Here is a 24,820-nt window from a genome sequence, read left to right as displayed (position 1 = left end):
GCAGATGCCTTACCAGCTCAAACAGAGAGCAGAGTACATTCCATACCTGTGCTAATGCAGAAATGTATAATATAATACCTTTGAAGGTTTATATGCTTGCAAAGCAAAAGGACCAGACACCAAAGAGAAGACAAGTAGCCCAGGTAGACCTACCTAGACTGCCTCAATGCTGCTTCCTCAAAATCTGCGTCCGGGACAATTTTGAGATGGCTAGTAAGATTGTCCAGCATCAGAAAATGTTCCAGCTAGGATTTCAGTTAAGCCCTCAAGTTCTCACCAAGCAGAAAGGATAGCAATTGCTACAGCTCACTTCCTTAAGACTGACCAATACCCTAATTTTTAGGAGGCACCCCCAAAGGAAAATAATGCCCCAAATCAGCAGGAAGCAGTTTTAAGAGAGTGATGTTCCCATTCCCAAGAGGTGAGGTAGATGGTTTTTGGTCTTTCAATGGACAATGGATGTGTATTGTCATTAGGGGGAGGGGGTGGTGCTTACAAACTGTCTTGGACTGGGAGGAAACAAGGTGAGGAAGGTCAGATTCAGGGATTTCCTGTTCTCTTTCTTTTTCTCTCCTATCTGGTGTTAGAGGGAAAAGGAGGAGAAGGGATGAAAAAGAAAAAAGGGGGACTAGGAATAAAGGTAACAGTGGGAATAAAGGGTAGATCATTGAATCTAATGTAAACTGTAGGGCTACTACTAGCAAGGACCTACACTGTATCAATCTTTGCATATTAATACAAATTCAAGGTTATATTTGGTTATGACATCCTATGTATCAACTCTTTTTAAGGTACTGTACCTCCGTAATCCTGAAAAATGCAATGTTAAGTTCTAATCCTTTTAAAAAGCTATTACAAACTCTTTGGGATAATTTAGAGATGCAAGTTAATAGACAATTAAACTCACGGCCATGTTAGATACTAGTTTAGTTAGGTATAGAAGTATGTTTTCAAGGTTGAACAGATAGTAAATAGCTAGAAAAAAAAAGCAATGTTTGCCATTCAGATATAGATAGTTTTCAAAAACATCAAAGATCTACAGAATATGATATTGAAAGATGCTTTATTAATGGAAGGCTTTTTCTTTTTCTTTTCTTTTCTTCTTTTTGACAATAAGACAGGTCTGCTCCTGGTAGCACCCCCACTTTACTTCAAAGAAGCTATGAGTATCAGTGAAGCTCTGTACAGAGTTTGCTTCAATTGTGACAAGCTGCCTCTGGTCTCAACTGCCCTTGCTTCAGCAGCAGACAGCATATTGTCCAAACTGAACAAACAAGATGAAAGGCGAAAAAGTAGGCGAGTCTTTCAAATTTTCTGCTTCACAGAAAGTCTGTTAAGACAGTCTGAGCCAGGGGTTGGGGATTTAGCTCAGTGGTAGAGCGCTTGCCTAGGAAGCGCAAGGCCCTGGGTTCGGTCCCCAGCTCCGAAAAATAGAACAAAAAAAAAAAAAAAAAAAAAAAAAAAAGACAGTCTGAGCCAGAAGGCTGAAGATCAATGCTCCAACATTACAGAGAAATTTGGAGGCCCTGTCGAGGCAGCCAGCTTTTCCTGACGTTTCTTTTTTTTTTTTTTTAAAAGATTTATTTATTCATTTATTATATATAAGTACACTGTAGCTGTCTTCAGACACACCAGAAGAGGGCATCGGGTCTCCTTACAGATGGTTGTGAGCCACCATGTGGTTGCTGGGAATTGAACTCAGGACCTCTGGAAGAACAATCAGTGCTCTTAACCGCTGAGCCATCTCTCCAGCCCTCCTGACGTTTCTATAGTTTTGGAAACTGCTTGCCTGCACTTCCTGCGTGCTCGGGTATGCAGATGCAGACTCTTGAGTCTGTGGTGGGTTGAGGACAAGATAGTTATAGTCTCATAATTAAGCTGAAATTGTACAGGACTTAAGAACATGTTCTTAAGCTAAGAAGATGTTTTAGGTTGCTACTGCAAATTCTAATAGAAACTAATTTAGGTACAGAACTCTGAACCTACCAAGACAGGACTGATAGAAGACCTTCTCCAAGGTCTCCAAAAGCATGTGCACTGGCACTGGAAATGTAAATCTTACCTGACAGTTTTCATAATTGTTATTATTGTATACAGTTCGTTATTGTAAGAGAAAGAGCCTTTTACTGGACTGACAGGGGAAAATGTAGAGAGAATTTCTTGTGCAACGTATGGAAGCATCTCCTGTCCATAAAATGCTGTTGGCCTATTAGCTCATCAGGAAATAGGGAGGTGGAAGTCCGGTACAGAGAGAGGATTCTCAGATGGAGTCAGGTGGAGGGAGGACTCACCCCAAATTCTAAGGAAGACAGAGACGGTGGAATGAACCTGAAGGAGAGGTCACTAGCTATGTGGCAGGAGTGAGGATAGAATAAATGGGATACACAAGTTAGGAGCTAATGGGAACAAGCCAAAGCTTTTATTTAGAATAATTCAGTCTCAGAAGCGTTACTTTGGGGCATAAAGTGGCCAGCTGGAAGAGCTCACGGTTATAGGCTAGAATCAGGAGTGTCCATGAGCTAAAGAAGAAGGAAGGCACAGACAGCCGTCTCTATCATGGTTGCTCTTTCTGAGTTCTGTGGCCTAGTAAGTCTCATGGTCTAAACTGAAACCAGGTGAATCAGTCACTTTCAATTTGTCCATGTAAGAGCAGTAACTCTGCCACATGACTATATAAAGAACATCTCAGCAACAAAAAAAATTGAAAGGATAAACTTGTGCCAAAGTCAGTCTTTCCCAAAGAACAGACAATAGGCAGCCTATGTCAACACACATTGCGTTCTGATTAGTCCCCTGTTTCTATAAACCAGAGCATCATAGGAACTGCTACATTTACAAGTCACAGGAGTCTCATTATGAACTTTGTAGAGAAGAAACATCAGGGTCTATCTGAATAAATAAAATGTTCCCAGCCCAGCATGTGACCCTACTACAGCTCTGAACCATGAGCTTTGGCTCTGGGCTCCAGCTGTACAGGAGAAGCACACTGTCAGTGTGCCCAGGGTGGCAAACTGATCAGATCCAATCATAAATCCTGGCACCCCGTGGCTTGGCCTTCAGGATTCTGTCGGCTTATGTGGTCATTAGCAACCTCACTCACCCTCATAGGCTTTGGCGGCATCTACTAGGTTGGACCAGTCCAAGTCCGAAGCAGTGTCAGGCAGGGGCATCAGGCCAGGGTCAGGAATAGGCTGCCTCCGGGTCTCCTGGATGTCGGTAAGGGAGCTGTCGGAAGCAGAGAACTCTCCTACAGAGGGACAACAGGATAACACTTGTGGCGATAGCAGAAGCACTTAAGAACTTGCTCATTTCCTGTTACCACAGTACATGTGTAAGCCATTTGTTGATGGAATCAGGTCTAGTCCTGCAGGCCATCACTGGCCTTTCTGAAGCTTCCTCTAGCTTCCTTCCATCTTCAAATACCTCCAACCATCTCCCCCCCAAGAATTTGAGTCACAAGAAACTTAAGTTTGGCACTGAGACTGTATGTAGGTCTCTGTGAGACATGGGTACAAGGCCGGGTAGCTCTAGTGGTCAGCTTCTCCTCACAGTGTTCAAAGAGTCATCTGGGGAGAAGAGGCCAAGTCCGATATCAAGCTGGACTGCGGTTACGGCCAAGGAATACTGATAACTATCAGAGGAGCAGCACACTTTCTTTTTTTTCTTTTTTTTTTTTGGTTCTTTTTTTTGGAGCTGGGGACTGAACCCAGGGCCTTGCGCTTCCTAGGCAAGCGCTCTACCACTGAGCTAAATCCCCAACCCCAGCAGCACACTTTTTTATGTGGGCCATGAGCCAACATCTGCCCCCAGCTTCTGTGCTTTGCGCTTAGGAGGGGTGAAGGACAAGTGAGCCCCTGACTCCTGTGCTCTGCATCCCAGGGAGGGTCTACTGTCCATGGCTGGATGCCCAGGGAGGGTCTACTGTCCATGGCTGGATGTGGTCAAGAGTCTGGATGAGCAGCAGACCAGATCACAGTGAGAGTGCTAAGTCTCTCAGAAGAGCCAGCCTTGGAAGGGACTTTGTCATTATTCTCCATCCTGGGGATGCTAGGTTATCACCTGAATGACACCCGATCAGCAACATCACAACAATCAAATCCAGCGTCTACAATTTTCTAAGACAAAGGTTATTCATTGCAAACATTAAACCCCCATAACAGCTGACAACGATAAAAGCCCCTTGCTTTGCGTACCAAGGGCAACCTGGGCCACAAGAAGGCATTCTGCTACTGCTCAGGGTTGAGAAGACAGACATGTGAGAGCAGGGAGGTCTTCTAGCAGCAGCAGTCAGGATGGGTATGGCATTGGATGTAACTTAACTCCATACAGGCACCCCTCAAACGTGCTATACCACTAAACCCCTGCAAACAGGGAGCTAAGCAAAGCTCACTGCAAAGTGGCATGGCTCTGGGGACGGCTGCTTACAGAGGTTGAGAGGCGAGTGGATGATGCCAGCCTGGTAAGTCAGTGTATATTTACTGTGTGCCTTCTCTTCCAAACTACGTGAAGGGCTGTGCTGAAGTGCAGCTGCTGGATACTAATGCACTTAAACTGAGCTAAGTTGTGAGTAAACGAAGCCAATGAATCCTGCAAGTCATCCACTGCTCAGCTGTGCCTAAGGCTGATCCCACCAAGGGTTCGTAGGCAGAACAGATAATTTTGTGTGCCACTTACAACCTTTCTGCCCTTTCATCCCTGACACCCCAGGCTCCGTCTAGGGGAAAGGGAATAAAACTACCACATATGTCTCCCACACACACTTCAGTGTAGACAGCAACAAGGCTGCTGAGTATGGAACAGGCCATTACCTGGGTACCACCTGGGTACCACCTGGCTTCTAGCAGGTGATGGAAAGGTGCATAGCAGGGGCCATGTGCCCCTTCCCTTCATGGCTCTTCGTGGGTCAATGACCCCAAGTGGATAAGCCTCTAGGAGCTAGACCCATTCAGATATGTGATCATGAGTGCACACATGGGGGTTGGGAGGTGCGGGCAGGCCAGTACTTTTTATTGCTTGTGAAGGTTGGAAAAAAGTACAGGAAGAGAAGAAAAACTTTCAAGATAGGAAGGGTTATAGGAGTACAGGGATTCAGAAGTACTGGCCCCTGCATGGTGGAGAAGGGTGAGAGTGTATGAGGCCTCCACCGAGGGACTTATTCTACAGCAGTGGTTTTCAACCCATGGGTTATGACCCCTCTGGCAAACTTCTCTCACCAGATATACTTACATCACAATTATAGCAGTAGCAAAATTACAGTTATGAAGTAGCAATGAAAATAATTTTATGATTGAGTGAGCACAACATGAGGATCTGTATGGAAAGGCCACAGTGTTAGGAAGGTGAGAAAGTGCTGCTCCAGAGTGGGGGGCAGGAAGCAGACTTCAGACACTAGCCGTGGTTCACTGGGAGTGACGTCTTAGGGCAAAGGAAATCTGACGTAAGCTGTAGTGGGTGGAGGGAGCAGAGGAAGATGGCATGAGCCTTGAGTAGTGAGGGAGCCTGGTGACCCTTGGCAGGATGGAGATGTAGAAGAACACTCATGCATGTGAGTGAGGACTCAGGAAAGTGCAGCACCAGCAAAGGGGAAAGAACAAGGGTCTAGGATACATGACTGCTGCAGCAGACTTCTCAGAAGGGAAGTCAGAGAGAAGTCTGGTTATAATGTGTATATAGCAGAGGGTCAGGTGTGAACGCTGTGCTGTGTGTCTACTGGATTCAGCGATGGTTCTCAGTGAGGCCTGAAGTGGATTTGGGCAGAGAAAGAAAAACATTTAAATCTAAAGTCCCAGAACATGGTTGTTATAAAGCAGGGGTCTAGTTGGGCCACAAATAAGACAACACATATGAACAAGGGCTAGGGCACAGAGGTGTCAGGATCCCCAATTCTCTTCCTGGAGGATCCCCTGCTGACTGGCTGGAGCAGTAAATGATATAAATGAGTGTGGCAGACAGTGAAGGCAATCTTCTCACACGCTGGGATCTTTCGGCAGCTGAGGGAAGCAGGGCACATATCTCTAGGAAATTACTAACTTCATTCATCTTCATTTGCCTAATGCTATTTCAACAGCTAAGACATCTGACAAGAACAACGATTCCCAGAGCATTCTTTCAAAGTCAATCCAGCGGGTCGTGGGTAGGTCTAGCAACCTGTGCTGACCAATGCTGAGGTGACCAGTGGTCTGTTATTGTTGGAGAGATGGGGGACTGAAGGATGAAGTAGAAGTAGGAATTTATCCGAACTACCCCCAAGAAAATGAATGGCCTGTTGCCAAACTGGGCTGCAGGCCCTGCGCAAGCCTGCCCAGCTGCGACTGTAGGCACACTTACCATGCAGCGACTTCATTCCCAATGTGTAAGATGGCCTCCTCAGTGGAAGCGACTTGGGGAGAGATGGGTAGGTGCTGCTGAAGAGGACATCATTGGGCAGGGCTTGGTCTAGAAGTGAGGCCCTGGAGGTGAAGAAATGCTCCCTCTGGCTGCTGTAAATGCTCTCATCAGACAGAGTCCTGTGCAGGGCCCGCCGGGAGGTAGGGGTGCTGGGGAACGGGGACTGTGGGGAGGACAGTCCATGGAACTGAAAAACAAGACAGGCTGGAGTCAGGGGCTTGGGTCACAGAACAAGACCAAGGCTGGGTGGGCGAAGCAGTGAGTGATGTGCGCCCTGCCAGTCTTGGAGCTCTGTCCAGCCCTACATGCAGGGGGAGAGAAGCTGTCCTCATGTTCCAGATGAGACTGATTTATCAATGTTATGTGGTACTGAATAACAAGATAAAATGATGTTTTTGTTTGCTTTTGAGATGAGGGGTGTCTTACTATGTAATGCTGGCTAATCTGGAACTGAAGAGGCCCACCTGCTTGATTAAAGTAAGGTGTGCACCAGTACCCCAGTCTTAAATATGAACTTTACTTGAAGTCGTGTCTTTGAGCAGATGCTATAATCTCCCAGGCCTAGACTCCTCAGCCATAAATGTGGGCAAGGCACCTGATGGATCACTGCAGCTGTTCAATAAAATGTGCCTGCCAGGAGCTAGAAAACCAAGAGGAGGCCCCTGGGAACAGCCAAGGAACGGTGACAGGAAGCCTCAGTAGGCTGCCAGGTGCTGGGCATTGTAATTGCTGGGCAACCAGGAGATGATCATCAAAACGCAGGCACTCAAGACTGGAGAGATGGCTCAGCAGTTAAAAGCACTGGGTGCTCTTGCATAAGACCAGGGTTCAATTCCCAGCACCCACATGGCAGCTCATAACCATCTGTGACTCCAGTTGCAAGGTATCTGGTGCCCTCTCTGGCTTAAACATGAATGTACTGCACAGACAAACGTGGTCAGAGCACTAATACACAGAGATGTAAGTCTTAACCAGCAGAACATGAAGGCATACTGGTGGCTCTCAATACTCTCTCTCAATGGAGATAAAGTTTCGTTAGTTTTGAAGATAGTTATCATTTAAAAATGTTATTTATTGTGCGATGTGTTATGTAGCCACATATACCACTGGCAAATGTGTGGAGGTCAATGGGCAGCTCGGTGGCCTTGGTTCTTGTTCTCCACTGTCACATGGGACTGAACTCCATCCTTTCACCACCTGCCAGCCCACGGAGATGATTTTGTCTTTGTTGAGACAGAGCTCTTCAGCTGAGACTAATCTGTTTCTGCCTCCAACATGCTGGGAATAAAGTCAGGCCTGCCATGCTACCTGGCTTTAATGTGCCTTTCTATATCCATGTGACTATAGAGGCCTGGCTTTACAATGACAAGGATTTTATACATAAATGGCAAATAGTTCCAGAGATGACTCTCTCATGAATGAGTTTCACTGTGGTTTTTCTGCGAACAGCCGAGCTCCCGAGAATCCATCTTACATACCCAGCAAGGCAGAAGAAGCCAGCTGAGGACCTGAGTCAAGTCATCCCTAATCAGTCTCTTGTGGAACACTGTTCACCTTGACAGGGACAGCATGGGCAGAGGAGGTCTGAGCCACTGCTGCAGGAAGTCCCTGAGGGCCTTTCTACAACCATCTGAGAAAGCAAAGAGGGAATGGCTGGAACCACAGACTCAGAAACAAAGGCGACACTTGGGCTCATCTGTGTGCGGTGAGCCTGGTGTATTCCCACTTATCAACCCAACCAATCAAGCCAACACCCCACCTTCCAGGGCCATGCACACTATTAATCAGACACACTGTAAAGAAAGACTAACCTGTAACTCATGTAGTATAAGAGGGGTGAGAGGCGGCTCAGCAGGAGCGCTTCTCTTAAAGCCAGAGAACCCAAATTTAGGTCTCTGGGATCCATGCGGGAAGCAGGAGGAGATGACCCACACCTGCCATCCAAGCTCTTTGTGGTGATTTACATAAGAATGACCCTCACAGGCTCCTAGTTTTGCGCTTGGTCACTTGGTAGTGGCACTGTTGGAAAGGATAAGGAGCTGTGGCCTTGTTTGAGGAAGTCTGTCACTGGGGATGGAGGGGCTCTGAGGTCTCTAAGCCTAGAGTCTCTCTCAGCCAGTGGATTGGGATGTAGCTCTCAGCTCCTTCTCCAGCCCATGTCTGCCTGTGTGCCACCACGCTCCCCACCATGATAAAGTACTAAACCTCAAAACTATCAGCCAGCCCCAGTTAAATGCTTGTTTTTGTAAGAGCTGTCATGGTCTCTTCACAGCAGTAGAACTAACTGAGACACATTTCTATGGTAAGATGGAAGGCAGAGACGGGAGAATTCTCCAGAAGCTTGAGAGCCAATTAGCCCAGTGATAAACAAGGGGGATGCATGCACATGCCAGGTACACACTCATACAGATAATTTTAACACACACACACACACACACACACACACACGCACACGCACACGCACGCGCACGCGCACGCACGCACACGCAATAAGTAGATTTCTAAAATCATGGTGAGTTAAATCCAAGGTCTGTACAAGCTAGCCTACGATTAAACTGGTGTGATCAGTAACGGGAAGTGACTATTTCTCTCACAAGGTTAGAGAGAGGAGTGGACATTAAATAGATTTCTAATTTAAAAAAATAGTTCTATTTTTTTAAAAATTAAATCACTTCTTTTCTGTTTCCAAGGTTCTAGAACTATTATATAAGGCTCCTGCCTGCCAGGCCCAGTTCCCAGTGTTCTCTTTTCCTTCCTTCCTTCCTTCCTTCCTTCCTTCCTTCCTTCCTTCCTTCCTTCCTTCCCTCCCTCCCTCCCTCCTTCCCTCCCTCCCTCCCAGCACGCTAGGCTTTAGAAGAGATTTTTAACTCCCAATGAGCATCTCTAGCCTGAGGATTTTACAGGAGAGAACCAAACCCACTCTTATTTTGCCTCTGGGAACTATCTGCAGTCCTCTGGACAGCACACTATGGTAGCTGCTATGGAATCCTGAACCACAGGGAAGCAGGGCAGTGAGGAAAGGATGCACCCTGCCTGGCTGGGTGCTCTCTGCCCCTCAAGACAGGCAGCATCAGCACATACCTCACCTTAAGTCCTTAGGCTTAAAGGTAAACAAACCCACCAAGTGCCTCCTGTGTGGATTACCCAGGGCTACTGACCAGTGCTGCCAGCCCTGGGGAAAGATGTTCACAGCTGTGTGTGCTCAGCCCTGGATTTCAGAGAGCACACGGGTGCAGCATGTTCTCAAAGTGTGCCCCAAGGAGCCCGGAGGGTTTCTCACATCACTCACTGCTAGGGAGAGACCTCCCTCTCCTATCACAAAGTTTAGTTCTACATATTGTTTTCATGGATGATTTTACTTTGAAAATAGACAGGGAGGCTTCTGAACTTTAAAACTATTGAACCATTTGGAGACCACTGATCCCCCAATTTGATCACAGTCCATCAGAGGTGACTTCTTGTCCTATTTGTACTCCTGCCAGCAGTGACCAGATCTCCTACACCTCATGCTGTCCCTTTCAAGGGGAACAGTGTCCTGTAGACTGATGTTAGTCCCGGTTGTAACCATTTCCAACTGCCCTGACTGTCAGCGACCTAGAGTCACCAGCACTCACAGTAAAAGAGCAGCGCTACATGCAGCCCCTTGCTCTGGTCCACCTAACTGGGAAGGAGGACCGAGAGTTGCCTGCAGCAGACAAGGCACCCCATTCTGCCAGTGAGGTAGGTGAGTACTGCAGCTCCACCAGCGGGTGACAGCTCATAGGATAGGGAGCCCATTGTGGCACGTGAGTCTCTAGTCCAGAATAGCTCTCCTAGGTCTCTTTCTTGCTGCTGGCCTGAAACCCTGAGCCAGGACTGGCCTGGGAGGCTTCCCAAGGCAATACTACCTCCCTTACACCGCAAAGCCAAGACCAAAGAGAGATACATCAGGGCTCCTTAGCTGAACTCATCTGAAACAAAACCAGCTCAAGAAAGACAAACTGGAGGGGAACAGCACATTGCCACTGCTGCTCCAGTCTTCTGCTGCAATGTCTGTCAGAGCCTGCAGGAACACCGTCTTTGCAGACTGTTTCCTATCAGTCGTCACAGTAAGAGAAAGTTCACCCTGATTCAAACAGCAATGCTAAAGTCATTCATTTCAGACATAAAAGCCAAGGCCTGGAGTAAAGGAAGACAGATGTTTAACTTTAATTATTCCCACTGCATGAGCAAATCCAAGGAACGGAAGCTCTGCCCCCACCCCTCACCCCCACCCCCACCAAAGATGTTCAAGTAAGATTTAGAGGAAAGATTCCTTCCGGGTCAGATTTTAGGACCCTCCAACCTCAAAGAGTACATCTAGAATAATTTTTTTTTATACTGAAACTGGGACTTCAAAGTTTTAACATGTCACCTTAGGTTCTGATAGCTAAGTTTCAAGCACCATCTTCCTCAAGGTTGCTAAGGGAACCATTTGTTCCCTGGATGATGATTCAGAACTGCTAAGTGCTGGCTCCCGAAACAGAAATGACAGAAATGAGAAACAGCCATATCCATAAATCATGACATAAGCCATTTCTTTCTCAGCAAACCCCAGAGTGGCCCCAGGGAACATTTAATTCCTGCCCATGCTGATTCCTCAGCTTAGGGTGTACACTCCACCTTTGTGGGTGGTGCACATGCACACACACTTACAGAAAGGCCTGACAGAACAGGAGCACAGGCTGCTGGTTAGAGCACAGGTCACTCCGGAACAGTGCTCTCTCTGACCACAGTAGAAGCTGGGGTGCGGGAAGAATTTTCTAGCTTTCACTTCCAACATTTTCTTGGTATACTTAAACAAGCTTTCTAGTCACCCTGAACATCATTCAACTCAGAAGAAATTAAAGGGAAAAAACCCTCAGAGTACACCGCCATGATCTTCTTGGAATGGCCTCCTTTATCCTGGGGCTGCCCAAAACACCCCACGCCTGGGAGAGGAGGAATTCCTCAGGCCTTTGCTTCTGGGGATGCAGATGCAGAGAATCTTGAGAAGTCTTCCAGACCAGGAGGCAGGCAGAAAAACCTGCCAAGCAGTCCAGCAGAAGGCTAGCCTCTGACAAACCACACAATGCTGAGCGAGCATTTGGGATGGATGGAAGATTTGGCTCTAGGGAAGGTGCACACTCTAGGATTCTGAGGGAGAAGAGGCTTTGAGTACAGAGAGCCATGAGTTTGGCCATGAGGCAGTTCCCTTGATGGACACATGGAAAGTGCTATTACTCATGCTCAGCAGAGTGGGGCATGGAGACCAGAAGGCAAATGTGACATATGTGAGACATGTAAGGAAGGACCTTCTACCTTGAAGTTTTTCTGTGATTCAGGAGTTGGGCTCTCAAGGTCGATGAGTTTCTTTAGATCCTCCTCAATGGTGGACTTGGAAGTTGGCTTTGGGGATGCCCGAAGGTCCCTGGTTGAGGCTCGAAGCCTAGTGTGGGCTATCTCATTACCATCACTCTGATGTCGCCTGGGGAAAGAGGGTGGAAATGGGGTCAACAGGGTTGGCTCATGGAGGCTGTGATGGATGAGAGAACAGGGTTGGCTCATGGGGGCTGTGACAGATGAGAGACAAAGGGTCTGGCTTGTAGAACCCCTTAGGTCAGTGCTTGTGAGATAAGCAGAGTCAGTGTGAACACAAACTAAGCCTAAGGAGTAAACTGCTCTTCTACAGCAGCATCCTGGACAGATCAGAGTGGTCCCCAGAGCCACCTTTACACAATGGTGGTCAAACAGCAGGAATAGCACCTGGAGAAGCCCTGTGTCCTCAGAGTCCGACTGGCCCAGTGAAGAAGCAGCCTACAGAAAGATCATGACTGACAGAACCCTGGAGGCTCGGTCACCACGAAGGGTGCCTTTCAAACAGCTCTTTCCTAGGATAGCTAAAGATCTCAGAGTGAACTGTGTACAGTATATCTTATATATTTGGTTGTGAGCCTAGCCTTTAACGGCTGAGCCATCTCTCCAGCCCATGTGTACAGTATATCTTACTCAGGCAATAAAGCAGAGAAATAATTTGAAAAAATTTACTTAGCAAATAAAATCTCTTAGGAGGAGTGGAGAAGTGTGATCAGAATATATTATATGAAAAATACTTTTTTTCTTTTAATTTAAAAGAAAGAAAATCCCTCCAACCCTAACACCCCAGCCTAGGAGCACTGGCAATGAGAATTTGCCCAGTTCTTTGTGTGTGCAGAGAAAACCCACCATTAAGTAGATGGAGAAGACCTCTTACTTTCTTGTATCCATAAATCCCACGGAGTTAATGGTTCCTTCTGGCTTTTTCCATCCAATCAGGTATTTGCTAGTGGCGCCCTGGCGGGGATAGAAAGTCCTAGGTCCAGAGGAAGATGAGGAAGAGGAAGAGAAGGAAGGTGCGAGCTGGGAGGACGTGGTGGGGTGAAGCTCCTCTTTGGGTGAACTTCTGGCACTGGAGAACACCACTGGGCTGGCAGAGTGTCGGGAGCTCATGGTACTGTGGAAAGACAGGACAGAGACAGTGACTACGGTGTCTAAGCTGCTGTGGAGTGCTGTTCAAGGTGGGGGTGAAGGTCAGGTTAAAGAAAAATGAATCTTGAAGAAATGATTAAAAGGGATGGCCAGCTGGCTGGCCCATTCGCATCCTGAAATTTAAATGTCTGCTCTCAAAGTGACAATGGTCAGCGGGGCTCGGTCTGCACATTAAGTTAAAAGTAAAAGGGGCACTTTCAGGCCCACTGGCTCTCTGAAGTCCGGGAGGGGCAAAGGGCTAGGACGAGGAGCAGTAGAAGTCTCATCTCAGTGTCTGCCTACATGACGACGCTGAGACCAGGCTCAAGAGTAGAGGAGGTCAGGGACACAGCTCTTCTTGACACCCAAGACCAAGGGCACACTGACGTCTATGTCCCTGTAGCACGCAGCATTCATACTGACTCAAAAGCTGGCTCATCCTCAGACAAGTTTTTAGGCCTGAAAAAGGCAAAGTGTTCAAGGTTGGGGAGGAGAACTTATATGAGCTACCTACGTGCAGGTATTTCCTTCTAAGGTCCCTCAGGGTTCACGTCTACACTATGAGTTCTGCTGAGCTCTGCTTAGGAAAACTCTAAGGTCAGGTGACTTCTATAACAGATGCACAGTTGCATTCCTCAGAGGCACTTGTATGTGTCAAACACTAGTCCTCCTGAATGAACAGACGTGATAGTACCTGTAGTAACGTGCGGCTGTGACAGAGGCACCACTCAGCAATGGGAAGAGAAATGTATCTTGGCAACTTTGTTGCAACTCTGAAACTATCACAGCACTCTAAAGTGTTATGGCAGAAACAAAACCCAGACGCTACTGGCTGAGGCAGTATCTGTTGGTGAAAACCAAGCTCAACTGGTCAGACCTGGGTTTTATTTCTAAACAGACCCACAGATCTTGAACCACAATATGGAAGAACATTGTGTAAAACAGGGAGGAGTCTTGTCAGTATTCGAGGATCAGCCGCTGGATCTGGAAAAGTATTGTGGAAGAATCCACTTGGAGAGCTTCCAATATGGTCTCAGTACTTCAGAACACAAAGAACCATCTTCTCTATTTTTATAATGAACTCAGAAGAGTTGATCCAAACTTCAAAAAACAGAATAAAAAATTACTACTCTTACTTTAGTACCATAAACATTTTCCTCCAAATATTATTCTAGCTAGAGATGGTAGATGAAATCCCCACAACTTCTCAAGGGCTCCATAAATTAAAAGCACTGCAACCTTAGCTCTTGATAAACATTCCACCTAGTTGCTTTTAAAATAAAGACGAGGGGTTGGCGAGATGGCTAAGTAGTTAAGAGCATGTTCTGCTCAACTAGAGGATCAGAGTTTGGCTTCCAGTGGCATACCAGAACCTGTCACTTGAGGAGAGACTCTATCCTCTTCCTGCCTCTGAGGGCATCAGGACATGCCCCACCCCAACACATATAACTTCAAAAAAAAAAAAAAAAAAGTCTATCTTAAAGAAAGGGTGAATGTAAAACTGTTTCCCAAGCACAAGCACGGCATATTGAATCAGTAAGGACTAAACAACAGCAGATCTCTGCTACAGAAAGATAAGTGTGAGAATGGATTCAAGTAGAGAGGAAAGACTTCACAAGGCTGAAGGGTGTACCAAGAAGCACCAGAGGCCCAGAACGTCAGGGGAGACAGCACAGCTGGCTCTGTGCGTCTGCAGAGAAGCAGGGTAGCCTCAGAGAAGCTTTAGACAGCAAGGGGTGGTGAAGACGGGGAGTATCTGTTACTTATTTAGAGACAAGATTCTAGTCTCTGGTTTGCAGATGTTAAGGTTTATTTCCTGCTTTAGGATCTCTTCACATACACTTAGAGCACAGCTATGAGGTCCCAAGGTGCTTAGAGCACATCTGACTTACAAACCTAACCCTGCACAGTCACAGGAGCCAGCTCTCAAAGAGCAGTATGTTAAAAATGCTGATGGTGTCCCCTCTCCAGAGACGCTGGCTCAGGTGGGATGGGGATGGCGACACGAGAGCTCACACTTCTAATGTTCCCATGGGCTGCTGTGGTCCATGACCCAGGCTCTGAAATCTACTGTATCTGAATTACACATTTTTACCTTCTAGTACTTTGATATTACACAGCTATTAAAAAAATCCTGGAACTTTAAAAGACTAAAGTTGAGACAAAAGAAATAATTTGCCAGTAGAATCGAAAATAAATTAAACAGTTCATTATTTTACAAATCATTCCATCATGCTGCACAAATCTAGGCCAAGAGAAAGTCAAAGAGGAGGCTGGGAAATGTTCAGAGGCGAGAGCAGGGCGAGCTCTGTAGCTGCGGCTTCTTCTTTGTGGATCTGACTTTATTTCCTAACTGGCTCTCAGGAGAGTCTGCACTAGCATCAGACTCTGAAGGTGGACTTTACCTCTACTTGCCCACTATTGCAGGAACCCAGCCGGCTCTCATTAACACACGTGCATTGTCATTTCTCTTCTGCATCTGCCCAATGCAGGTGCCACGTACTGCATTCTGCCTGTACTCTGTCTCCCGGGTTGGATGTGAATTCCTCGAGGGCTGAGGTGTTTTTCTTGCTTACTGCTGCATGCCTCGTGCCTGGAATAGTCCTGGCAACTCTAACCACTCAGCGTATGATGGAGGGTACAGCTAAGTCTGTGGTATGCTGGAAAACCAGCTCAAATGGGAGACCGAGAGATGCACACAGTGCACTTTACTCAAACTGTATTTAAAACTCGGTGCTGCTTAATTGTTATTAAGGCAATTAGGTCTACAGACGATGCTTCTGTATCATGCATCATTTGTGTACCCTCACCAGGATAGCTGACTGACTGACCACTGAACCTAATTATTCATTTTATCTACGGATATGATGGCTAATGCTGAGCCCCAGGTGTGAAATGCCAGCACACTTATGTTTACTATGGTTATAATCAGACAGCCGAGTTAAGAACCGCTATCTGGGGACAAACACAAACAAATGGAAACTCACTAGCCTATCTTTCTCAGTGTGTACAACGCCTGACAGCAGAAGCCGAGCCTTCAGCCAGGACAGGACAGAACAGGTACTTCAGGGTTATTCTAAGCCCAGAGATGCTAAGGAAAGAGAGCTCAATCAGTGTCTGCTGATACAGCACAAATCTCCCCTGAAGTATGCAGCCCAACCGAGAACCACTGCTCGAATGCAGTTCAGCTGTCACACTGCTCTAACCGGGTCAGACCCCCTCATGTCTGCCCAGACACAGGACTGGAAGTCAAGGATACCATGTTTCATATCAAGCCAGAGTTGAGGGCTTCTATTACATTCTGAATCAAAGAAAACTGTGTTTTGAAACATTTTTAAAGGATTCTCCTATTTCCTAGAACTAAAATCTGCTACCTGAGCCTATACACTTTTCATCTTCTAAAATGGTCTGCCTCTTCCTTTCCTATAAAATTCCAGTTCAGGCTCTGGTGGCACTCCTTGAAGCTGATCACCTGCTGGCCTATGACCACCCATGACTACCTCAAGGTCCCACAGCCACATACTTCACCAAGAGACTCTGGGAGCTTAATTATACTACAGCCAATGACAAGTTGGCAGATCTGTGCTTAAGGGGAGCCAGACAGCTGGGCTGTTTCATTATCCTGGAGAACTCTTGTTAATTCAATATGCTGTGATTCTGTCTTACCCACAGTGCTTTGAATCTCATCCTAAGAATGGTGTACGGTAATGAGCCAATAATATGAATCAAAGGGAAAGAGAAGCAGACCCACTGGGGTGACGAGTGCAGTAGCAGTTCCCTTTTTACTACATGAAAAGCCTGTTTAACTGTGAGCATGGCTGAGCCAGATCAGTGAGAATCCAGCCAGATGTCCTCGGGCTTGGTGACTTCAGTTTTCATCTACACTCTAGGACACTTCCCTTCTCCTGAAAAAATACAACAACTTTGGAGTCTTTAGGAAGAAAGAGAGGACACATGTGTATCACTACACACAAAAATAAAAGGGCAACGACAGGGTGACCAGGACCTGGGCCAGCCTGACCTGGCAGATTTCTCATGCTGACTCATGGCTTTGAAGGACAAAGGTGTGGCAGCCTGGCCACCTGCAGAAGAGGCATTACTAAGGTGGGTGAAGCTTGCAGAAAGGACCACAGGGTGGGAGAGCACAGATCAGTCAAGTTCCCAGGAATCACCCCAGTGCTCGGCCTGCGGATGCCCTTCTGAAAGTGTGCATCACCGCAGACACCATTCTCCAGTGTGGCAGCAGCTGCTGTCTGATGGGAAGGATGCCTGCAGCCATCTACCATTAGGACATGACACGAGGACTTGGTGTTTGGTCCTACCCTGGGAAAGAATATTTTCAGAGAGGAAAAGCAGTAATTAGTCACCTGTCAAATGGCTGTGACACACAATCTGAGCAAAGGCTGGATGCTGGCCTATGACCAAAGAGAGGGCAGCTGATAGGGTTTCCTGGGATAGGCTGTGTAAATACAAGTCTTTGGGTGACAGATAATGAGGGATAATGATGGAGCAGGACTCCTCCCACTGTGATCAACACTGGCCAATTCTCTACCACCAGTTCCGTGATTCTGGGGGGCTTCAGGAGACACCAATGCTAAAGCACCGGGGGAGACAAGGAAGTGAGGTCTGGGGCTTAAGGGGTGGGGGGCAGAGTAAGCACAGGAAAGAAAACTGCTCCTTCTGAAGAAGCAAGTTTCTGGTGAGCAGAAAGCATGCAAACTCAACCTGGGGAACGAGTGGCTAGCTGGGGTGCAGCAGAAGCCTCACAGATCACGGTGGACACAGGATGAGTTAACCTGCAACACCTAACTATGTAAATAAGGAGCCAAAAAGATGCTCCTGAACACAACCATTTCTTTGTTTTTTGTTTTTGTTTGTTTGTTTGTTTGTTTGTTTTTGGTTTTTCAAGACAGGGTTTCTTCGTGTAGCCCTGGCTGTCCTGGAATTCTCTGTAGACCAGGCTGGACTCACACACAGAGATGTGCCTGCCTCTCCTCGGGACTAAAGGTGTATAGCATACCATAACATCTGTCAAACAGAACCATCTAACGGGCATAGCAGAGACAATGTCATGTTCAAACTTGGTACCATAAAAAACAAAACAGAAGGAAGGAAGGAAGGAAGGAAGGAAGGAAGGAAGGAAGGAAGGAAGGAAGGAAGGAAGGAAGGAAGGAAGGAAGGAAGGAAAGAAGGAAGGAAAGAAGGAAAGAAGGAAGGGAGGGAGGGAGGGGGAGGGGAGGAGGGAGGGAGGGAGGGAGGAAGGAAGGAAGGAAGCTAGCTAGCTAGTTAATTAGCTTGTGAAAAGGCATGATTAGGTTTGAAAGAAGAAAACGCCTGTCATGGGAGGGTGAGAGACACATTCGTGTAAATGCAAAGTAGAGTCACTGACTTATACCCGAGAGTTAGGTTAAGGTAAATACAATCAACCAGATCTTCTCTTAACCTGACAAGTAAAAAACGAAACCAAAACCCAAACATCTGCCTCCATGCTTAGACAGGCTTGGCAGAGCAAGAGCACGTCTCTCTCAAGTAGCAAGTGATTTGGCTGAAGCTGGAGGGATGCGCCAAGACGTCGACAGAAGAACACTGCTGCAGGCTGGCCTTGGGCAGGGTTACTGAAGCATCAACTCTCCTTACCCTAAGAGAACGTGTACAGTGGCACATAATGGGCTCTGTGCTGCTGCTGCGCTGGGCCTATGCCAGGCCTTTGCAAGGCCGCTGTGAAGGGCAGGACTGAGGGGCAGCTCTGCATCAGGCCCTGGAGAGGAAGGGCTCACTGTTGAGCATGCACATCAAATGTCAGCCACAGTGGTTCTGTTTCCCACTCCTGCTGGTCACTAGAGGTCCAGATCTAATAGTAATCACTCCTGTAGGTGGAGAAATTCAACAAGACACTCTATCCAGATTAGTTGAAGCTTGCTCATAAAGCAAAGCAGTGTACTCCTAATGCTCACTTCAAATTCTGAATTAGTCCAAAATACTTAGGAAAACAGTATTCTCAACTTAGGGAGAAAAACGAAGACTATTAAATCTGATGTATAGGCCTGTGTGATCTTAGCTACTTGGGAGGCTGTGGCAAGAGGCTCACAAGTTCAAGGCCAGCCTGGACAACTTAGTCAAACCCTGCTCAGAACCAAAAAGTAAACACTGGTACAGTATCTGGTTATCAAATGCAAGGCCCTGGGTTCATTTGCCAGTGCTTGGGATGGGGGTGGGGGTGGGGCAATGAAGACAGGCAATTAACTGTTAACAGCTGACAAAATTCCAGCCAGAAGAGATTTAGGACAAAAAAAAAATGTTGCCTATAAAAACAAAGGCAAGTTATCTAAACAAAGCAAGAACCATTCTCTCTTACATCCAAAAGAGGCTCAGAATCTGGAGGCAAAATTGAAACCCCAGCAGCTGTAAGACTGACACACACAGAGAGCCCAGCAGGCCTTAGCCACCCAAGCTATCCCTGCAGTCTCAATGTAAGCTTCTTGTCCATGCCCAGGAAACAGCTTCTCCGCACAAACAATTCATTAGTGTATGAGGTCTACTAGAAAAGGCCCATTCGCAAACTGAGCTGTGTGACAGGCAAGCAGTTTTCTTGGTCTTGAATGACCAACATCATCTTCGTTACATGATCACATATAGAAATAGTCTTCAAAAGCTCATGCTATACATACAAAACCTTAAGAACCAACACACGTAAGTACTAAAACTTTAAAACATGAAAGCAGATGTGACCACAGGAGGCCTGAACCGAAGCCTAGAAGTGTCATGAGTTGAGAATTATGTGACTCTTGAGTTCTCTTGGTAGAGGACCATTGGGTTAAGGCATTCCTGTTTGTCCATCAGCATCCATGTGCTGACACTGGAGAGCATATGAGCTCAGGGTATGTGTGCTAGGTAGGAAGTTGTCCTTTATAAGGTGACAATAAAAATATGTATGCGACTGCTTAAGTGGGTCCCAACTGGCTAGAGGCCTCCAGGCCTTTGGGAAGCTAAGAGGAGTTTTGAGGCAAGCAGAATGTCTGACTAACTAGAGTGACTGAAGAGGGCTAGGTACTAAAGCATGTCAGGCTGACCTTCTAGGAGTTCAGTATGACATACTCTTTCTCCCCAGAGGCAGAAGTGCTAAAGGCAGGGGTTCTCAACCTTCCTAATGCTGTGACCCTTTAATACAGTTCCTCACATTGTGCTAACCCCCAACTATAAAGTTATTTTCATTTTTGCTTTTGCTCCTGTTATGGATCGTAATGTAAATATTTTGGGGGATAGAAGTTTACCAACGGGATTATGACCCACAGGTTAAGAACTGCTGGCTAAAAGCTTGGCCCCAAGTGGCCAAGGGGTGACTGATTGAACCAAAGAGCTGATAAAGTGGTGACCCACTTGAGGACTCACAACATAGTGGCATTATTGGGGGTGGTGAAAACTTTGGAGCAAGGAGTTTTGCTGGAGAACAGGTTTCTGAGGGCATACTTTTGTTGTTCCTTCTTCTGTTTCTAGGCCACCAGGAGGTGGGGCAGGCTCCACCAACCACTCCTGCTGCTCCCATGTTGTGTCCTACCTTACGCTGGACCCCAGCCATGGACCCAGCACATCTTAGACTGAAACCGTGAACCAGAACAAGCCTTCCCCTCCAGTGAGCCATGTGCCTCGCATTTGTCAATGACAAGGTCTGCTAACAAGGGCAGTAGAGGCAGGCTGATCTCTGTGAGCTTGAGGCCAGCCTGGTCTACAAAAGCAACTTACAGGACAACCAAGGCTACCTTGTCTCAACATCCCACCCCTCAAAAAAATATTAATTTTTTACATGAATATATTAAACTTAATGTTACTTTTACCTCCTCTGCTTGTCATAAATCTTTTTTTTTTGAGTGACTCCCTTTAAGATACAAACAGGAAAGAACAATTATAAAAAGAATAAAAATTAAAGTCTAGTTTGCAAATTCTCTACCCTCCATAGCAAGTTATCTGTGCGATGACTTCTCTTAATGACATTCAAATATAACATCCCCATGTAATTACCAACCTTCGTTAAAGTAATTCTCAAGGGGTGCCACAAAAAAAACCTGCGCACTCATCGACAGGGAGACCAGAGGACAGAGGGGGAAGGTACAACCTCGCCAGAAATGCGCAGGGAAACTTAATCACTGTAATTTAAATTTTGTCACCATGTCCCAGGTACAAGCTCTTTTATGCACTGTCAAGAGATCAGCACGTTAATTGCTGTTCCTGTCTTCTGAGGACACACACACTCTAATTTGCTGTGGTTTCAGCATCCCTGAGGAATGCACATTGGGTGGCTGAGTCCTCTTCCTCCAGAAAGGGGAGGTTGCTCAGCTCTGACTATCCAGCTCCCTCTGCCAAAACCAACAGGCCCAAGTTACAAAGCATGTCTCTCTACTGGAGTCTAGAAACTGGTGTGACTCAAGCCTCCGGTGGGTGGGGAGCCCTGCCGCCCTCCTGAAAGACCACATTCTTTTCTACTAAACTTGACTTCCAATAGCACAGTATTTCTAAGCAATGGCTTCAATGATTCCACATGGCCTATCTGAAGCAGAAAAAGTAGAGAATCCTTTCTGAGGCCCTGGCAGCTGTGGTTGGCACATCTGAACAATGAAGACCCAGGTGCCTGATTCCAGTAGGGGTTCCAGGCTGGGGCAGGCTGGAGTGGGGAGGCTGGGGTGGTCGGGGTGGGGGTGTTGCAGACCCTTGATCCTGTCAGCAGCACAGACTCAGTATTTTGTATATTGGCATCAGGGTCCAGCTCCTTCTAATCTTGCTCTGTGATTACATCACTCTAGACAATCTCTCCATAACTCACTTCTGTTGCCTCAGGTTAGACCCACAATCTCTCTCAAGTAGACAACTGTTATTAGGAAAAGGGACCCTTCTAAAATGAGCAACTAAAACCAAGGAAATAAGAATCTGGTTTTGTAGAAACTGGTCTATTCTGATACAAGCTGAGGGAGGGCATGGTCTATCGAATGTGATGGAGGGTCACACCAGAAGCAGCCAGTAGGTTGGGAATGTCATACAGTCTGTACTGCTAAGAGCGTGTGGGGCCCGCCTTCCTGTTCTACTTTCCTAAGCATACCCCTATCCCAGCTGAACCTAACATTATAGCTCCTAAACTGCAGGACAATAGCATTCTGGGTATTCAAGATGCTGAGGCCACTTTCTCAAGGGTGTTGCTGCTTGAGGGCCATGGCATTTCCAGACCACTCTTAGAACATCAGAAGTCACACCCATAAAGTCTCACTAACATGACCGTGTTTGGGATGACACCAACAAACACACCATCTGCATGGGGAAAGCCCACAAGGCTACACAAAGAACTACAAGTAACCAAAGAAAGCTGGGAGCAGCCAAGGTGTCTCTTCAGGGAAGAAGCACACCAACGGGCTGGGCTGGTCAGTGACAGATGGCCAGTCCTGAAAATATAAATACAAGTAACATTATATGGACCACATGTTGCATTTACAAATTTATACATCTATACATATATGCACTTAATAACAACTAATGAAAAAGGAGGTCATGAATTTGGAGGAGAGGGGAGGGTACGTGAGAGGATTTAGAGGCAGGACAGAGAAGGGAGAAGTGCATCTAAACTACCATCTTAAAACCACACCAGCTGTGATGTGGAGGTGGCCGACGAAGCACAGCCCGAGAAGTGCATCTACACACACAGCCCCGAGCCTGGGAAGAAGAGACACCTTCAACCTACCCTTCAGGACCAGAGACGTGACGGGAAGCTGAGCGCTAAGCTGACTGGCTACGTACAATAAAGGTCAATGTCTCTTCCCACCAGGGCGATCTGCATTTTATTAGTACATTATATACATGACTGGAAAATATAAAAACTAAATTGGTCTTCTCTGCCATTTTCCTGTGGGGCAGCCAGGTTAGACAGTCACACATTGACCAGCAGCTGGCAACAGTGAAAGCCAAAAGGGGAAACGACCTGAGATACAGACGTTTAGAGCAGAAATGGACCGCTTCCTTCCCAGTCAGGGAGTCCTAGCACACTTTGGATTTAAGGAAATGAAAAGCAGTATTTATTTTGTTCAAGTGGCGTGTGCCTGCGGATACTGGAGGAGGTATGTTTCCTCATGTGGAAGGGGCAAGTCGAATTTTAGCTATGCTTTTTTGATGGGCATCTCCACCATTAGCATGTCACTGTCAAGAGGCAGGAAGAGAGAAGCATGGGTGGGTGAGTGAGTGGGGGCTGGGCACTGAGGGAAGGCTTCCAATCTCAGGAAGACTACTTTGTTTAAAATGCAGTCTGTAGCATTTTGTATTCGTTATATGTCAGTGCTGAAAATCAGAATTAGAAAACTCTACTTCTGGAATGCAGTTAGGAAAATTAAAAAACTTTATAATGAATATATCTGCAAGTTTCTTCCAATGTGAAATAATGCATCAAGATTACTGGATTATTTTGCTGAGAAATAAATGGCATTAAAATAAATATACACAAAATCAGTGCCCTCAAGGACATCACTGCACCCTGAAGTGGGGATGTGGGGAACCCTGAGGGCAGGCAGAGGTTCAGAGACCCCTTACCTGGTGTGAGATGTGGCATCATTTATGCTGAAGGTGCTGTTCTCCCTTGTCAGCGGGCTTGAACCGCCTTGGCTCTTGCTGTGGATGTCCAGGCTCAGGGAGGACTCTGTTTTCCTGTCCATGCCATGGCCCTCAGTCTCTAAGGTCCGATCTGCCAGGGAGAGCACCTCACTGGAGCTGTGCCACAGGGGTGCCACCTTCTCTTTGCCTGGCCCTGAACGAGGTGAGGATGTGGAGGCTCCCAGGGAGGCCGTGCTGCCATGGCTGAGGCCGTATGAGGCGGTGTCGATGCCGCTGTCAGCAGATGTGCCCTGTAGGTAGTTATAGCTGTTGAGGTCGGACTCGGTGCGGTCTCCATCGTACCACTTCTCGTCACTGTGGGCACTCGAGGCGTTGCTGGACAGAGTGTTGCTGCTGGAGTGGCTGGAGTAGTGGCTGTCAGACTGCAACAGAAGCAAGAGTTACTTGCGTGCAGGGGTCACACCTTGAACACCAAGAAAGAATCACAGGGGTGGCACACAGAGCTCTCCTAACAAGTCAAAGGAACGTAAGAGAGCCTGGCATAGCACTAGGACTGGCTGGTTCATCAGTGGCGTTCACAGCAGAGACAGTGCATGTCTTCCAAGAATCCCCTTTCTATTATTTCACCTAAGCCAACGTAACAACACAATGACATGGAGATCACTTTAGCCAGAAAAAGTATAAGCGGTCATTGACATCCTACAAAGGGCTACTAAACAGAAAGTGTGCTTGACTCTAAAAGCCTTACTCAGTAGCTTTCTAGGCAGAATCCAAGATTAAGTCTGAACTCTTGTGATCCCCTAGTTAGCTCTAGCTTAGGAAACTGCTTTCCAAACAGTGCTGAAAGTTAGTATCTACACAGAGATCCCAAGATAATTCAATTGGCAGCTGGGCTTGGGGGCAGGTCTCATCAATAAATGGTGTTGAGACAACTGGATATTCACATAGACAAAAGAAAAAAAGGGGGGCGGGGAGCTGAATCCTTACTTTATGAAAAGAAATTTTAGAAGACTCTGAAGACATAAATGTAAAAGTCAAACTTTTAGAACATAAACAAAAGGCATAAGTCTCTGTGAACATGGCTTATACCAGGTTTCCTAGGTAGGACACAAGGACAAGAAACAGAAGGAAAAACAAAACAAAAATATGAAAACTAAATTTTATCTATAACTAAAGGCTTTTGTGTTTCAAGCAATGCAACTAAAAATGGAGTGATTCGTGTGCAGGGACCTTGCTCAAGAAGACAATTAAGCACCACATGGAGAGGTGCTACGTGTCACTGGCTACCGGGGTACAAGGATCAAAGCATGGAAAGGCTTTACACAGACAAAACACCTTAGCACCAAAC

The 24,820-nt window shown here is 46.6% G+C and overlaps 1 protein-coding gene across 5 annotated transcripts in view; it reads right to left on the bottom strand.

The window, feature by feature from the left end:
* Sipa1l1 (signal-induced proliferation-associated 1 like 1) overlaps positions 1–24,820 on the bottom strand; it is a 279,472-nt gene that overhangs the window by 8,501 nt on the left and 246,151 nt on the right. For all 5 annotated transcript variants that reach the window (NM_001389245.1, NM_139330.2, XM_087552259.1 and 2 more), the window contains 5 exon segments: positions 3,101–3,247; positions 6,328–6,574; positions 11,707–11,872; positions 12,638–12,877; positions 23,452–23,894. In NM_001389245.1, the coding sequence (NP_001376174.1) occupies positions 3,101–3,247; positions 6,328–6,574; positions 11,707–11,872; positions 12,638–12,877; positions 23,452–23,894 (1,243 nt within the window).

The sequence above is a fragment of the Rattus norvegicus genome, chromosome 6 (genome assembly GCF_021556685.1).
Source record: "Rattus norvegicus strain SHRSP/BbbUtx chromosome 6, alternate assembly SHRSP_T2T, whole genome shotgun sequence".
NCBI classification, from domain to species: domain Eukaryota; kingdom Metazoa; phylum Chordata; class Mammalia; order Rodentia; family Muridae; genus Rattus; species Rattus norvegicus.
The sequence above is the reverse complement of the archived record's forward strand: the minus strand, read 5'-3'. Positions and strand labels throughout refer to the sequence as shown.